Consider the following 17,447-nt stretch of genomic DNA (forward strand, 5'->3'; position numbering starts at 1 on the left):
TCATTTTGAAACAGAAAAGACACAGTTCCTGACTTCAAGAATTTAACATGAAACACAGAAGAGAGTAAAACAATTTTAAAATAAGATATTGTTCACTTATAACATTAGGAATAAAAAAAAGAAAACTAAAGAAAAGAACCCAAATGAATATTAAATAAATAAATATTAGTCATGCAGTAATTGAAAAAGCCAGGCTTTTATGTTGCCGATCATCAGTAAATTTCTAAATAATCCCACCCCACTAGCCCCATGGCCACCATGCTCTTGTTAGTGAGAATATTTATTTCTGTTTGAGAAGTAAAAGTTTCTTAACAAAGAGCACAGGATAGAATAATATAGCTTTGTCTCCACCTGCAGGAATGAAGAGTCTGAATTCTTTTGTTGTTGTCCTTATCTGAAAATATGTAAGGCCTTTAGGATCACCATTAAAAATATGAGGTAGAATCAGTACTCAAGCTTTACTACACATTCTTCTATAATAAAGTAATAATTGGATCAAAACAGGGTCAGTTAAAAGAAGTACATAATTAACGTGAACGACTGTGCTTATTTCTATAACTTTTTTTTTAACAAATTTTATTTATTTGGCCATGCCACTCAGCTTTCAGGATCTCAGTTCCCCGACCAGGGATTGAACTCGGGCCGTGACAGTGAAAGTACCAAATTCTAACCACTAGACCACCAGGGAACTCCCTCTATAACTTCTTAATGAACTTATACACAGAGAAAAATTCACCATGACCAGTGTACACCTTGATGAACTATTTCAAAGTGAACACACTGGTCACCATCAATCAGAACAAGAAACAGGTCATTGCCAGCACCCCAGAAGCTCCCTTACAAACTGCACTTTTTTTTTTAAATAATTATTTTGTTTTAATTGAAGTATAGTTAATTTACAGTGCTGTGCCAATCTCTGCTGTACAGCAAAGTGACTCAGTTATACATGTAGAGACATTCTCTTTTTATATTATTTTCCATTACGGTTTATCACAGGATATTGAATATAGTTCCTTGTGCTATAGATAATGTAATAATTCTTGAATTCATCTTATTTTTTTAAATCTTTTTCTTTAACTCATATTTATTTATTTATTTTTAACATCTTTATTGGAGTATAATTGCTTTACAATGGTGTGTTAGTTTCTGCTGTATAACAAACTGAATCAGCTATACATATACATACATCCCCATATCCCCTCCCTCTTGCTTCTCCCTCCCACCCTCCCTATCCCACCTCTCTAGGTGGTCACAAAGCACCGAGCTGATCTCCCTGACTGCACTTATTTTTAAAGCCAGATTTGAAAACCTTAGCCTTTAAGCTAGTCATCCTAAGAAAGAGAGGAAGCCACAAGCCACAGACAGACTCCTGCTTCCCAAGCAGCCTGGTCCAGGAGCTGCCCCTGAGAGGCCCATCGCCAGCCCTGCTGTGACGGTGAGAAGGCAGCAGCTCCTGTCTTTCACCGGGGCTCCAAACCCGATCAGCTCATGGTCACGTCCAAGGATAGGTCTGCCCTCATCTTCATTAAGCTAAGGCCCTATGAAAATGAAGCAGATCGAGGTTTGTCCTCAGAAAACCCCTTCCATGTAAACTTCTTGCAGAATATTGGCGTGTAGTGCTTGGGGAAGACTCCTCTCTGATTTGGACGAGAGTGGAGGTGCCCACTGGTCACTACAATCAGCATGGGTAGCGTTCTACACCCAAGAAAGAAATTAAACTCTTTTATTTTTGACCCAAACTACAACTTCTAACTAAAATAAATCTCCATGTGATTTAAATTACCCTAAGATGTCCATGGTCCAGTGTCTCGAAACTATTATTTCCTATAGTTTTTTTGGATTTGGAGTTGTTTCAGACAGGAGGGTACATCCAGTCCCTATTATTACTCCATCTTGGCTGGAAGCAGATATCTGAAAAGTTACTCTCTGACAATCCTCCAGCCTCTTGAGAAGAATAGGTTTTTAGAAATACAAGGCATGTGATTCTTCTTATGCTTTGCTATATAATAGGTACTGGGTTTTTTCCCTTTACCACATATGTGTGGTTGCTCGTTTTGTGACCACAAAGTCTGCAGATATTGTCAGGATTAGATTTAAAAGCAATGAACCATCCCACCGATTCAGCCGGGGAAGAACAAATTCACATCTTCATGTTAAGGACCTAAGGGAAAGGGACACCAGAGCCAGGCAGAGTGGAAGGGAAATTATAAAACTGAACAAACCATGACAGGATCGATTTTCTTTTTAGGTTTTCATGGGTTTGTTAGTCTGTTTCTAATATTTGTTAAAATCATTGTAACATATATATTTGGACATCTGTCACTCAAAGAGTTAAGCCAGACTCCACCGCGGGGCTCTGGAGGCTGGTGACCCTGCCAGGTGCTTTTAGTAAAAGGGAGGTAACAATGTGTCTAGTACATACATATTGTGGGCACACTTCGACTATTCAAACCCAGACAGAGGAAACGGGGGAATGGAGGTGGGGAAGGGGGAGGGCTCAGAAAAGGAATAAAAAGAGAAAATGGCCCAGAACTCTCTGCTGTGGCTCTTCATGTGATGAAAGCCTGCATTGTGTGAAGCTGTGAGTCAAAAGAAGAAGGTTATTCAGCTATCGCAGACTGCATCTAAAATATGAAATAGTTCTCGTCCAGCCTCTTTGCTTCTCATGCTACAAAAAAAGTCCTTCTCATTAGCTACCACTTTTCTTCTATGGCACAAAGTCATTTCACATTTTCAGGGAAAAGAATTTAATTTTTTAAAACCTCTCTTCTCTAACCTGTCAACCAAATTTGCACGTTCCAGTGAATTGGGGTGAATGCTTGGTCCTAATTTGATGTTTGCCAAAAGCGTCCTCCAACCCTAATAAGCATCCATGGATTCTGTGGGGAGCGGTCCTCACGGCCCCTTCTTCTCTAAAGCAGCTCCCCTCAGCGTCCCCAGCCCCGAGGTCCTTCACCACCATCTATTTTCCTTGGATGAGAGCCTCCCAGTGAATAGGAAACATTTTTAAGAGGGGGTGGGATGCTGTGAAAGAGATTTAGAGGCCAAATGGGGCCTTCGGAGGAAAAAGAATTCGGCATCGCTGGTATAACTCAATGGCATTCACTGTTGCAGAAAGTAACGAACTTTTTACTTAGTTAGCAGCAGTTCACCTCGCGTGCTCGTCTAATTGGAGAACGTTTTCCAAGAAGAAAAGAGGGGTCGTGGTTCACAGCCACGCATCTGTGCGTGGTGCTGAGGGGCCACCTGCCTTTTCTTGTGTAGACTTTTGTGCAGGGAAAAGACTCTTCTCTTTGTGTCTCTGCCTGGTTCCTTGTGTGGCATCCTTTCATGGGAATAAACACCAGGGGAAATTATGTAGTGTATAATCCATTTTCAAGAAGGTAAATTTTGCCTGAAAATTCTGTGCTAGCACTTGATCATAATATTCTATGTCCAAATAGCTTCAGAACTCCCGAAGTAATATTTGAGTGTATGTAAATTTCCCAAGTATTCATCCTGAAGCTGAGTCTTCTATTAAGTTAGCTGAAAGCGTAATACCTTGAGAAACTACATTAATATGAATACCCGACCAGAAATAGCAATTTTCATTTGTTGTATTAAAATCTATAAATTACTTCACCCCGTACCACCTTTGAACAGAAGGGACGTTTCTTTCAGGGAAGGGCCAGCCCCAGGGCATGAATGCCTGAGGGTGACTTTTCTGCTTCCTGGGGGTCTCACCTTCCATGGAAACAAGTCATTATGTTGCTTTATATATTAAAAGTTCTGAACTTTTAACTTTAATTTGGCTAGTTATCAGACTTGGGATATCTGTACGCCCGATCAAATTTCCTCTTCTCTCTTTTTGAAGGCAAGCTTGCTGGTGTGAGGGCTGCTCCCGTGAGGAGTAGATAGTGATTTGGGTTTCTAGTTTGAACAGTGTGTTTGTAAGTAAAAAATTCAAAACTCTCTCCTTATTTAACTTCCTGACACATGGTCTTGGAATATCACTGTGAATTTGACTGTGGCAGACAGCAAATTAATCTTTCTAAGATCCTACACGGGTTAAAATGCTAATCATTCTTTGGCCTTCAGAAAGTTTCTTCCAATTTAGGAAACACTGTGACTTACTCATACTAGATACGTAATAAATACTTATTAATTTGATTTAATCTAGGATAATGTCTCTAAGGACTATTTGGAAGCCGGATTATTGAACAAACCCACAATGTTTTTTCCTGATAGCTCAGTTCTCAGGAACCGAGGTGGGTAATTTTGAAGTGATTTCTGGCCCTGGATCTGCTTCCTATGATGTCAGAGACACAGCTTTCTGAGGTGACTTCAGGACAGAGCTCTGGAGAGGCCCTTCCTCAGGGAAGCCACCCTAAGAATCTGACAGGATCTATTTAAGGGTTCTTGGGTAGCTCCTGATGGCTCAGCTGAGATTTATACCTCTGGTTTCAGCAGGACCCCTGGGTGCCATTTGGTTTTCCTCATCACCATGCCATTGAACCTGAGAAGTCACCCAGTCTGGCTGACACCTTTCCAGACCACTTCCTCTGGTGAGAAAATAATGTTGTCTTCATAACAAAGAAGAAAACACACTGCCTGTCCTGAATCCCCAGCATAGGCAAGAACAGTGTTGAGGTTCATCAAAGCCCAACAGGAGGGTGTGGAGATAACTCTGTTGCTAGTAAGAAGGATCAATTTAAGGGGAACCCATGACTGGTGCCAGCATACATTCCTCTTGCTTCCAGATTAGCTCCATCCCAGGCTAGAGGGTCTGGAATAGAGTTAGTAATCAGTGTAACAGTTGCTAATACTTACTGAGGACTTATCATATATCCTGCACCGTTTCAAGGTCTTTCCACTAATTCATTTTATTCATACAACTCTATGAGGCAGATACTAATATCATTTCTATTTTACTGATGAAGAAACTGGAGCACAGAGATTTTAGATAAATTGCCCAAGGTTACGCAGTGTGATGGTGTAAAACTGTGTGCACAATTCTTGGAAAGTCCTCTTTTCAAAAAGCAGAGTATAATTCTCCCCCTCGCTTGGTTTGAATCAGACTTAGAGACTCAATTCGAATGAGTAGAATGTGGTGTAAGTGATGGGATATACTTCCTAGGTTAGGATAAAAGACATTGCTCCTTCTTCCCAGCTCTCCCTTGGATTGCTCACCCTGGGGAAAGCCCGTCATCACATCTTCAGAACTCTCCCCACGTGGGAAGACCAACAACCAGCACCGTGTAAGTGAGCCACCCTGGAAGTAGGTCCTTCTGCCTCAGTCAAGCCTTCAGATGACAGCAGCCACACGACAGACCTTGAGCCAGAACTGCCCAGCTTAGCCACTTGTAAATCTCTGACCTCTAGAAACTGTGAGCTGTTTATTGTTCGGAACTGCTAGGTCGGGGTAATTTGTTATGCATCAATGGATAACTAATACACATAGCTTCTGAGGGTCAGAGCCAAGATACCAGCCCAGGGGGTCTGAATGCAGAGGCCACAGTTTACCACTGTCCCATTCCATCTCTGCTCATACAAAGGAGATTATCTGATGAGCTCAGATTCCAGAAAACGTGTTCAATGATTGGGAGGACAATTTAACCCAAGCTCCTGAACATCCTGTGTTTCTAGACCCTTAGAAACCCAATGATGGCAAATGCACACATCAGCTACATACAGTCACTCCTTTCCTTGGATGTTCTGAATGAATCCTGATAGAGACCTTTTGCCTTATCCTGCTTTTTCTAAGCTTCAGACAGACATTATCTCTCTACTACTTCAGACAAGCCTGTTACAGTATAATTTATCAGATTGAAGCTTCCTTTAGTGCCATTTCTATCCTGAGGCTATACCATAATCACCTTAACCAAATTGGATACTGACCTCAAGTATTAGGCTTCTTTTATCATCTATTACTTTTAGGCTGTGGGGAAAATAGAAACAACTCATCTCTTAGATGCTATCTAAGTGATCTTAGATAGGATCACTTCTGCAAGTGGTTGTTTCCCATTATGTGTTGATTAGGACTGCTTAACTTTCAGAAGGTTGGCCTTCTGCTGCCACCTTGCTGATACAATAAATGTTAATGCCCGTAGCACTGGGCTTTGCACAGAGTGGATGCTTAGGAAGCGGTAGTTCGTATCTCTCTCCCATCACACCTGACATGTGCAATCAAGAGAAAGTTAGTCTTCCTCAGAACTTGTTAGATAATTGTCAACAAATCACCATCATTTGACATAACCCCACTGGCTGCAGCAAATATGTGCTCTCCATTACCAACTTTTCAGTATCAAGGTATCTGGAGCAGAGATTCAGAAGGGACTTGATTACTTAGAGTCAAAGGCGACAGGTGGCCTTAAATATATTCCAGCCAAGAACAGCTAATCTGACCCTGGACTCTCAACACTCATTGCATCTCACCAGGACAGAATCCACAGTCACAATCTCCTGCCCCCACTCCTGGGTGTTTTCGGCAGTCACGTCACTTCCCTGCTTAAAATCCAGAACAAAGTCCAAGGTTTTCACACCAGGTAATACAGAGTTTTCTACAAGCGGACCCTGGACTAGATTACCTCCCAACAATCCTCGTGATTTTCAACTTAAAAACATTGAACTCTATGTAATTTCTCTCCAACTTCACATGCCCTTTCTAACTCTTTAAGGATTCGGTGCAGAGTTCGTCTCCTCTGGGATATCATCCTCTCACGCCACCTGACCTCTGCCTTTGTCCCCTTCTCTTCACTGCTGGACTGGACATCCTCCATGTCCCAACAATACTCTGAAGACAGCCCCCTGTACTGGGTACGCTATGCTGACATTACCTGTTTGAATGCTTGTCCCCTCCGGTACATTATAAGCTTTGTCAGAAATGTAGGATCGGGCTTCCCTGGTGGCGCAGTGGTTGAGAGTCCGCCTACCGATGCAGGGGACACGGGTTCGTGCCCCGGTCCGGGAAGATCCCACATGCCGCGGAGCGGCTGGGCCCGTGAGCCATGGCCGCTGAGCCTGCGCGCCCGGAGCCTGTGCTCCGCAACGGGAGAGGCCACAACAGGGAGAGGCCCGCGTGCCGCAAAAAAATAAAATAAAATAAAAAATGTAGGATCGTATTTAACTTTGCATTCCTGGTATCTGGCGAATAGTAGGTACTTAATAAATGAGATAATGTATACAAAGTATTTAACACGACACCTGACATGGTAAGTGATCACTTCATGTTGTGGTTGCTGTTGTGAATTTGTTGAATGATGGTTACTGCTCACCTATCCACAAGCAAAAAATAAAAATCTTTGCTCCCTTCCGGGCAAAAAGTGAAGGGAGAAAGGCTAAGTGAAAAGAAAAGAAAGAAACGAAAAACACACTGTTTCATAGGAAACAATGAAGAATCGAGAGACACTAAAGATGAGCAACTAAACAGGCTAAATCGGATGAGATTAATGAGAAAATTGAACAAAGCAAGGGGAATTTGTCAAACTTTCCTAGCAGGCCAGATAGTCTCCACTTGGAAAGCAGCTTTGAGGGAAGTGGTAAATTCCCTACAACCTGAGTCACTAAAAACTAGACCAGACAAACCACTCAGAAGTATACAGCAGTAGACTTCAGGGTACCGGCAAGAGTTAGTGGGCTTTTCATCTTTAATTTCTCTGATTCACTCATAAAATATTTATAATAAGGCTGCAAAACATTTGTTACATCTTTTCCCATTGTTCGCCTTCATTTTTCCAAGGGGAAAATGAACAGTGTTAATGTTTACTCAGCTAAGACTACCAGGCAAGGGGGCTGTGCAACTCCACAGTGGCTAGTATTTAACAATAACACTGGAAAAGATAGAGACAACCATTTTACTGGAAACTTTTTTGACATAACCTGGTTATTTTGATTAGGGCTATGCTGGGGAAAAAAAATCTTGGGGCAGATTGCTACTTGGTATTTGTTGATTTATTCTTTGAATAAAATTGGTTAGAATATATTTTCTTAAAATAACAACCATACATGACACACAAGTTGTACTTTATTTCTCTTGTTCCCTCCTCCTCCTTCCTCTGCTTGTTTGTTTCATCTAATGGTTCCTAGAAACAAAGCCAGACACTAGAATAAAAGAGCGGATATTACTATTCTCTTGCAGTTGTTTTCTTTAGCTTTTTAAAAAGTCATATTTTCCCAACTCTTTGTTGATCAGAATTTTGCCTAAAAAGTGTCTTTCAGAGTATCTCTGAAAACCCTGTTTCAGAATATTTCCAGCTCTCACTTCAGCTGGCATCTGGAGGCTTTGTTTTGATGTATTAAGATGTGATACTACATGAAAAAAATAACTAAATTCTTAGGGGTTTTTTGACCCACTAGAGCACTACCTTAGATGTTAGAGGTGAAGGGAATGGATCTCCACTACAATCCTCTCATTTTAGTGCTGAGGAAACCAAGCCCCTGGATGCGCAGTAGGGTCACAAAGCTAGAGTGAGTCAAAGCCAGGACCAGAACCCAGATGTCTTCACTCTTTGTCTAGACCTTTGTTTGTTATACCAAGGATTAAATGGGTAGAGATCACTGAGTTGTGTGGTTTTTTTTCTTTTTCTCCAATCCAAATTTCAGCAATATAACTGTAATGAAACTAAGAACAGCTAACATCCCGTGAATGCTTATTATGTGCACTGCATTATTCTACACTTTTTATGTGTTTTAGCTTGAGTCGCAAAACCATTATCCCCATCTTACCAATGAGGAAAATGAGGCACAAGAAGGCAATGTTACTTTGCCAGGGTAACCTGCCTTAGGTAACAGATGACAGAGAGAGGATGGGACTCTAAGGCCTGGGCTCCAGAGGCTGTGGACCCACCACTACACCTGATGGCTTCTCAGTAAAAGCAGACCTTCCTTGGGGGCTGGGAAAGCAATGGAAATGCCTGTTCCCCTGTCTAAGTGTTGATATTTCATTGATACTTCAGTGCCATTGTTGTGGCTTTGCATTTTCATAACCCCTATTTTACACAATCATTACTAATGAATTTGCAATCTCACTTCTTCGGAATTTCCTGAATATAACCATGGTGATTTCTCAATAATGTGAAAACACAAACTTTGCAAATTTTGCATCTTTGTAAACTTTCTAGGTGTAAAATATTAAAAAGTTTGCCCCAAACTGCTGATAAAAATAATTATAAACAAGAAGACTGACAAAAGAACCAGTATAAAAATCTATAGGAAAGAAATTTCTTAACATCCAAATCCACAGATCAAAGAGAAGAGCTTTTGAGAAGAATGTAAGTTGTACCAAACACTAAACATAGTTCTCAGAGTTTTTCAAAACCGTATTTAAGGGCTTCCCTGGTGGTGCAGCAGTTAAGAATCCACCTGCCAATGCAGGGGACATGGGTTTGAGCCCTGGCCCAGGAAGATCCCACATGCCGCGGAGCAACTAAGCCTGTGCTCCACAACGACTGAGCCTGTGCTCTAGAGCCCGCGAGCCACAACTACTGAAGCCTGCGTGCCTAGAGCCCGTGCTCCACAACAAGAGAAACCACCGCAATGAGAAGCCCCCGCACCGCAGTGAAGAGTAGCCCCTGCTGGCCGCAACTAGAGAAAGCCCACACGCATCAATGAAGACGCAACGCAGTCAAAAATAAATAAAATTTTTCAAAGATCTTTAAAAAAAAAACCATATTTAATGTGTATGTTACATTCTGTTCTAAGCACCAGAAATTATTGGTAATAACTTATAAAAAATAACTTTCTATTAGAAGAAAGGAGTCTTCAAAATGTACACTACATTTATAAAGTTTTTAAATTATATGAAGTTTGGGAAAAAATAGAGAATATGGAAGACTTTGAAAGTCGAGACTAAGGTTTCCTTTGGCAGATATGAACTTGGGGCTTTTTGGTGAGCATTCTATAAATAGCACGCTCTGGTTTGCCCTATTAATACAGTTAGGGAAGCAGTTGGCTGGGCCCTTTCCTGCAATTAGACAATCCCGCTCTGGGAACCGAGGGACCACTTTGGGGTTTGTCCACTCAGCACACACCACACACACGTGGGTGTTCACCTAACCATTTTACACTAATCTACCCAAACTCCTTACCACCTTCGTGTTCCGTTTCGTGATCCATTTTTAGGTACCTTTCAGCCAATAGTTAGATATCATGGAGCAAACAACAATGTCAGTAGATTCATAACTTCCATTTCCACCTGAACTGAGAGAGTACAGCATGACAGGTTTTACACAAGCTATCACAGCATTTCTTATTCTAAGGAATGCATTTACTTTTAAATAAGCAGCTGATTCTTAGGCGGATGGTGCTCAAGTCATAGGAAAGAATTAACCTAGTTCTACAAAACTACCAGCAATAAAAGTATCCTGATTGAAATTAGGCTGGGGCAGAATTTCTATAGTCCAGTGACTACTATACTCCAGATAATGGACCAAAGATAGTGGCCTGGCTCCTTAATGACTGGGCACTGCCCATCTAATATCAGACAATCTTCAGCTCAGAGTTTGTATTTTGTTTTCTTTTCCTCCTGTTCTAATCAAAGCAGACGTAGAAACAGATAATCAGCTTCTAATTATTGAAAATCATTGTGTCCCGGCCTCTTTGGTGGTTGGTGGAAAAATATATAAATGGCATAAAAGTTTCTTTTCTTTGTCAGAAGAAAAAGAAAGAGCCGCTACTCAAGGCTCTCACCGTGAGGGGAATCCAGACCACACGAAGCTCTCTCCCCTCAAACAGCCAGGGAAGTCCATTTGGAGAGTGCTCATGGCTGCCTCAACCCCAGCCCAAGCCTCTCCCCAAGAAACAAGTGTACATAAATATCCCAAATGAGCTGCACTCTCGGAAGGCCACCCTCCTTCCTCTGGTTGCCTTGGAGACAGATGTGCTATTTCTCCCTTCCTGTAGCTAGGATGGAAGAAGAGTGGAGAGGGGACAGAATTGGCTTTGATCCCTGCTCTGCCACCGGGGAACGAGCCTCAACCTCTCAGACCCTCCTGATTCTCACTGGACAACAGCAATACCGATGTCTGCCTTGTGGGGCTTAGGTGACGGTGAGACGTGAAATATACAAAGGGCCCGGCCCCAAACTGGTGATTCAAAATGGCAAGTGTATAGAAGGAATTCGGTCCCTGGGAAATTGGCAGGAGTATAGGTCTTTACTAGCTGGTCGCTGGCCTGAGACTAGGACCTCTGGCTAGAGTATTTGGTTGCTTTGGAAAACCCTTCAGGTCCTCAGCAGGGGCAACAGAGCCCAGGGTAATTGGAAGAGGGATGTTTTTCTGTTTTCTAAAGAGACTGTAAGTGGAGTCAACTACTTGTTTACTGGAACCATCCATAAGAGGTCAAGAACTGAGTTCTCAGGCCAGGAAGGGGAGTCTGAAAAGGGTCTCAGAGCCAGGAAGTAGATGGTAAATTATGTGACACCACAGTGCCAGGGATTAACTTTAGCAAAGTCCATTTCAGGTGTTTACTGAGAACTTCTCTGAGATTCAAAGACCAAGTCAGTTCAACTAATATTCAGGGGCTGGTGTCCCTGCAAAGAACACAAAGTAAGACCCAGCTCTTGCCCTCAAGCAATGAAGAGCTGAGGAAATAAAGACGATAAGCTCCCTGAGGGCAGGAAACATGTCTGTAAGAAAAGAAAGGGCCAGTAAAGTCACATTTACTCAAATCAGGGCTTAAATCAGGACTCTCCTGCAGAGACAAAACCTGGGCCAATGCACTTCCTCAACTCCCTGCTCCAGGGTCCAGTCACCGCTCTCTGTGATGACCGTGTGACAGGACTGACAGCAGGGCAGGGTCTGACTGGGGAGACCTGGGGGAAAGCTGAGGCTCACCGCACACTCTACCTCCATCTGGACGCCTCCGGGACAATGACACCCGGCTGATCTCGCGCGACATCAAGACGGTGCACAAAGAAGTGCCTGGAAATCTTGCGGTGTGACCTGAGCGGGGCGAGTGCCTTTCAGCATCTGTGGGAAATAAGCCAGAAAGACTGTTGGATCTGTGACCTGCTGAGTGAGACTCTGGAGGGCAGGCTGGGCCCTGAGTCATTGGGAATCGGGGTGGTTCTCATCCCTCAGTCTTGAGTGGAATGACCCAAGCAGCGGCACTGTGTCCTCTTGCTGGCCTGTGCAGGTGGTGGAGCGGGGCAGAGCCACAGCTGCGCCCTCACCATCTGAGCGGCAGCCAGACATGAAGCCCGGTCACCAAGGAGCAGCTGATGCCTGAGCCCAGAGAGGTTTTTTTTAGTGAAAGTGAACATTAAAAAGACGATTAAGATTATCAAGTGAGGCCTTGCAGAAACGAGAGGAGAAGACGATGAGGCAGTGATGAAAATGCCTGGTGAAAAAGCTCCTCATGAAAAAGCCTCCCAGCAATAAAGATGCAGGAACCACCCGCTTCAGCTGTCACCAAACTTTTCAGTCATTAAAACTTGGAGGAATTAAAGCCCGTGATCTGAAGCCTTTTTCATTATGAATGAGCCTTTCACAATTTAATTCTTGAACTGTTCTTAAAGCAAATTTGACAGTGAACTTTGTTCGGTATCCTGGCTATTGGCTACAGCCACTTCCGCAGACACAAATGGATTTCTTTTTGTTTTTCTATAATCGAGTGGATTATATTAGTAACATAGAAAGGAGAAATGAATGAACACGTACTAGGAGCATGACACAGTAAGACATAGTGAGGAGGTGGGGAAAGCACTGGATCCAGGGACAGAAGACTTGGGCCTCAGTCAAGCTTCTGCAATTTACATGACACAAGTCACTTAATTGCCTCTAATGCTCAGTTTCTTTATCTGTAAGACATGGGAATAGAAATAACATTTAACTATGAGGACCTCAGTGGGGAGACAATGATAGGTCTTACAGAAATGTGCTTTGTAAAAGCCCGGTCCTAACCTTACTGCTTGTAGCATCATCATTGGCTGTCTCTGAGGGCAGCTCCAATGAGAGGGAGTCTTGGTGTAGCTCGCGCTGTCTATGGGGCTCTGAGGGCACAGGTGTTCCACCGACAGCCCAGAGAGAAAACCCAACTGATATGTACGAGATACCAGCAGTAGTGGTGGGTGTTAATTAGGTAAATCACCAAATTACCACCTCTGATACAAACCAGAAAATGTTTATACCTTCTGATATCTTACTGATCTCTCATTTTCTTTGCAGGACAGATTTAAATTGTGAATGGTACTAAGTAGCTAATATCCTGAACAACAGCACAGGGGACTTTGGTTTGTTCCACTTGGCACTGGGTTGCTGGGGGGATGCTGCATTTTCATTAAGGCAAGGGGTTTGCCAAGGTGAACTGTACTCAAGTATTTCCCCACACTTTACAGATGAAAAAACTGAGGCTTAGAGAGAACAACTAATTTTTGCAAGGTCCCAGAGCCAACCTCTGGAATTCATATTCCAAATAATGCTCTTAACCGTCGTGTCACATTGGACATAGAACACTTAGGAATCTGAAAAAGCCAAAAGATACTGCCTGGCTGGAAGGGCTACGAGTCAGTTGAACCACTTTAGAAAACAATTCGGCACTCTTTTATAATCTTGAACATTTTCATGCTCTACAACCCAGAAATTCCAGTCCAAGATAGAGGAATTCTCGTGCATGTGCACTGGTATATGTACACAGGAATGTATGGAAGCATTGTTCATAATGAAAACCAAAAAAACAAAACAAAAAATATCAAGAAAAGCCAGAAGTTCCTTTGATGGGAGGATGGACAAATAACTTGGGATATTATACAGCAGTGAGTATAAATGAACTGCAACTCAACACAGCTGCAAAGATGAATCTTTAACATTACACTACACGGAGAAGAGTAAGTTACTGAAGGCTACCTATAGAAGGACACCGTTTCAATTGAACTCAAAGCAAGCAAAACTAACAGATAACGAATGCAGATACATACATATGTGCTAAAAGTTTGAAAAAAACCAAGTGAAAAGTAGGGACAAAATTCAAGCAAATGGCTCCCTCTAAGCATAGGCAAGGGTGGACGAAATGGCCATAGGTAGATGCAAAAGTATTGGAAATATTCTAGTTATTAAACTGGGTGGTTAAGTCCATGGGTGACCGCTTTGTTATGCATTGTGCTACCACATGAATTAGATAGATTACTCTGCATGAAGCAGATATAATTAAAACCTTCTTTTTTAAAGTTACTACTGGGACTTTCCTGCAAAGGTAGGATGGGCATACAGCAGCCCCCATCTCCCACCCTCACTCCTAGGTACCTAAAGCCTAGATGACTATAGAAAAAAAAAACCCAGACCAAGGTGCATGGGTCCGATTACCCAAGTCTGTTTTTCTGGTCCCTCCAAGCTTGAAGGCTACCTGGGGCTCTGGGGCCTGGATAAACAACCCAGCCAGCACAGCAGAGCAGATGGGAAAGATCTAGGCCACCCACACAGCAATCAAGAGCTTCACTGGGTGGGCCAGAAACTGCAGTTGTCCCTGCCCTGTGGTAGCACTGAGCCACCTGTGGAGAGTGGCGGGGCGGGGGGCAGCGGGAGTGTCCGCGTTCCAGCATTCAGAGGCCCAGCCACCCAGCTGCCCCCAGGGGCCAGCAAGCGAGTGCCAGCAGGACCTCAACACCAGGCTCTCCAGCTGAGGCAACTGAAGTGAGTGGATAATTGCACATAATAGAGTTAAAATATAATTGCCTCATTAAAATGGGTTACTAAATCTCACTGTGCCTGGGTGTGAAAGAGAGAGACGGAGATGCGTGTGTTAAACTGCAAGAAAAGCAAAATTGCATAAATGAATTTGAGTGGGAGCGATCTGAGAATGCCTGACTGTGCCACGAGGTCGGAGGAGACCCTGGTGACCGTGGGGTCCTCTGAAGGACTGGTGAAGCCACAGCTGGTAACTGCTTCAGGCAATGATGACTCAGAGCGGGACCAACTAACGGTAAGCAGGTCTCACCTCCTGCTGGGGCGTCTCCACTTTGGAAGATAAAGCTCTAGTCTTGCAGAGGAGAGATCCCTGTCCCTCCACCGTCTCCAGAGTTCCTCCTGGTGTGGCTACCCAAGCAAGCTGAACAACTGGCACCTCTCCTGCTATCCTGGCAGAATTCAGAGCTGGAATGGGAGCCGTCTGCCTGTGTGAGAGGGAAATCTAAGCATCAGAGAATGACTCCAGGGGAAACACCCCCAGGTAGCAGCACAGTCCTTGCCAACCTGTAAGGAAACCCCTACAAGTGACATCTTCCCCTCCTGCCCTGGAAGTGTGCACACGACTCTGGTGAGATCCGTAAACGATCCCTCCATGAACACACAGAGAAATAACACTCTTCTTCCGTCACAGGTGGGCACTGACCACAGTGCTTCCTGCTGTTGCCCCCTCCAAATCCGCCCCCCAAATCACCAATGCCCCATTGAAGAGCTCCTCTAGGGAGAAGACCCCAACTCCTCGGCACTTTTAGAACATTTTAAAGAAAAAGACAGATATTTGCGAAAATAACTCTAAGTTCTTATTACGCCAAGAGCTGTAAGTGGTCATGCCTCACTTTGTTCTTAAGTTTCTAACATGCATTCAATCTGTCAACGAGCACAACTTAGTCCAAAGGAGCAAGTTTAAGTTTTTTCTCAGAACGCTCACACATTAAAATGTCGAGACTAATGACTTTTTTTTTTTTTTGCGGCACGCGGGCCTCTCACTGCTGTGGCCTCTCCTGTTGCGGAGCACAGGCTCCGGACGCACAGGCTCAGCGGCCATGGCTCACGGGCCCAGCCGCTCCGCGGCATGTGGGATCCTCCCGGACCGAGGCACGAACCCGTGTCCCCTGAATCGGCAGGCGGACTCTCAACCACTGCGCCACCAGGGAAGACCGACTTCTTTTGAGTATTAGAAAGCAGATAAACATTAACAATCTGGTGTCAGTGTCACTAACAAGACCTAAAACCCACTTCAGAATCCTGCAGTCAAGGGGTGTTTAGTGTAGGCGCAGCTTAGGTGAGGGACTGGAGATGCAAACAGAGGGGAAGGGGGGTTGCACACCCCAGCCCTAACCGTGCAGAGAACACTGGGTGTGCCCCATCGCCCTAACCAGCCTGCGTGACTCATCTCTGCTGGTAAGCCCTTGACTTCAAATGCAGATCTGCACTTATACGGACAGATTTGTCTCTATGCATGATTGAACACTCTCTTGATTCCTCAGATAAGTTCAGAAGTGCAAAAGAGGAAGAGGAGAAGCTTTTTAATTACAAGCCAGTCAGCCTGGCAGATAGAACTCTCAACCTGTCCAAGTCCTGGACTTCCGAACCTCGCCAAGATCCCCATCTGCTTCTTCTATGGGGCCTGGGGTGGCGGGTGCTGATTCAAGTTCCCTCAGAAAGAATCAGACAGTCTTGGACCAAATGCTTAGCTCTAACAAACAAAGAGCCTCAGTGCTGGATAAAAGTCAAATTGTTAAGAAATTGCACCGCTCTTTTTTTGGGGGGGTGGGGGTGATGGTTGTGGGACAGGGCAGGATGGGGAAGTGACAGAACCAGACTTCAGCTCATCTTGATACAATTTTGGAGTTACAAATGCTACTCTCGTTCCCTGTCTCCCCAGGTTTTGTTGGGTGCAGGCCAGGGCTTGCCTGGATGTCCATAATTTCCCGTGTGGCTCTCCCTCTCCCGCCCCCGTGCTCAGTTTCCTTGAGTGCCAGGATACTCCAGAGACTCAGAATGGAGCCCTTGAAATGTTATGAAACAGGAATTGGCAATCCTTTCCTTTCAAGCTGCCAAGCTGTAGAAGGGGCTTGCGGGGTATGGAGGCACTGGAAAGGTGAATGCAATGTGTCAGCTGGTGTCATGACTCAACTTGTAAGGTGCCTCCAACTGTGCGCCCACCACTCAAGTGGCAGCCACATGGAGGGCAGATGGGCAAGAAGAGGGGGGACAGAGGCAGCGATGGGGAGAGCGTGTAGAAGCCAGCAGCAGCCGGGTGACAGCTGCTGAGTCTCAGCCAGGCTGGCACGGCGATCAGGAAGCCTGGAGTGCCCCCCTCTGGTAAGTGAGCCAGGGGTTGGTTGCTAAATCCAGTAACAGAACCCTCCCTACAGGCACTTGGCATTTGAGCCTTAATGGTTTTGGCACTTGGCCTAATTGCTCAGAATATGTGCTCAGTTAGATAGAGAATGATTCCTTCATCACACTCAGTAAGCACCTGCACACAGCACAGAAGCTGTGATATTTCTATTCCAATAAGTCCTTTGCCGACCACCAAAAGTCCATGGAAAACTCTCAGAAGCTATTGGATATAAACCAACCTGAATTTTACATTACGTGTATGCTTCAGGTTATGGAGGATTTTATAAATAGCAGAATGTCCACCAAACAAGAAAACTGCCTCCTTATTTTGTTCAAGAAAAACCATCTACAATGAATATTGCAATGTTCAGTGATAAAAAGGATTCACATTTTATTATCTCAAAAAACTGGGAGCTGGAAACCAGTGTGATATACTTGCTTATACTT

At 44.0% G+C, this 17,447-nt stretch overlaps 1 protein-coding gene across 7 annotated transcripts in view; it reads right to left on the reverse strand.

Annotated features, from left to right (window-relative positions):
• The window catches only part of COG6 (component of oligomeric golgi complex 6), a 174,757-nt gene that overhangs the window by 82,230 nt on the left and 75,080 nt on the right, over positions 1-17,447 (reverse strand). For 2 of the 7 annotated variants that reach the window (XM_029209897.1, XM_029209893.1), the window contains 2 exons: positions 14,908-15,082; positions 9,788-11,945 (listed from right to left, as the gene is read on the reverse strand). The exons of 4 other annotated variants lie outside the window; for them this stretch is intronic. In XM_029209897.1, the coding sequence (XP_029065730.1) occupies positions 11,874-11,945; positions 14,908-15,082 (247 nt within the window). In that variant the 3' untranslated portion in view covers positions 9,788-11,873. Of the gene's footprint in view, positions 1-9,787; positions 11,946-14,907; positions 15,083-17,447 lie in introns of those variants that run through there. One more of the 7 variants, XM_029209900.1, reaches the window with a different exon arrangement.

Source organism: Monodon monoceros, unplaced genomic scaffold (assembly GCF_005190385.1).
Source record: "Monodon monoceros isolate NGI ecotype Baffin Bay Population unplaced genomic scaffold, NGI_Narwhal_1 Super_Scaffold_8, whole genome shotgun sequence".
Classification (NCBI taxonomy): Eukaryota; Metazoa; Chordata; class Mammalia; order Artiodactyla; family Monodontidae; genus Monodon; species Monodon monoceros.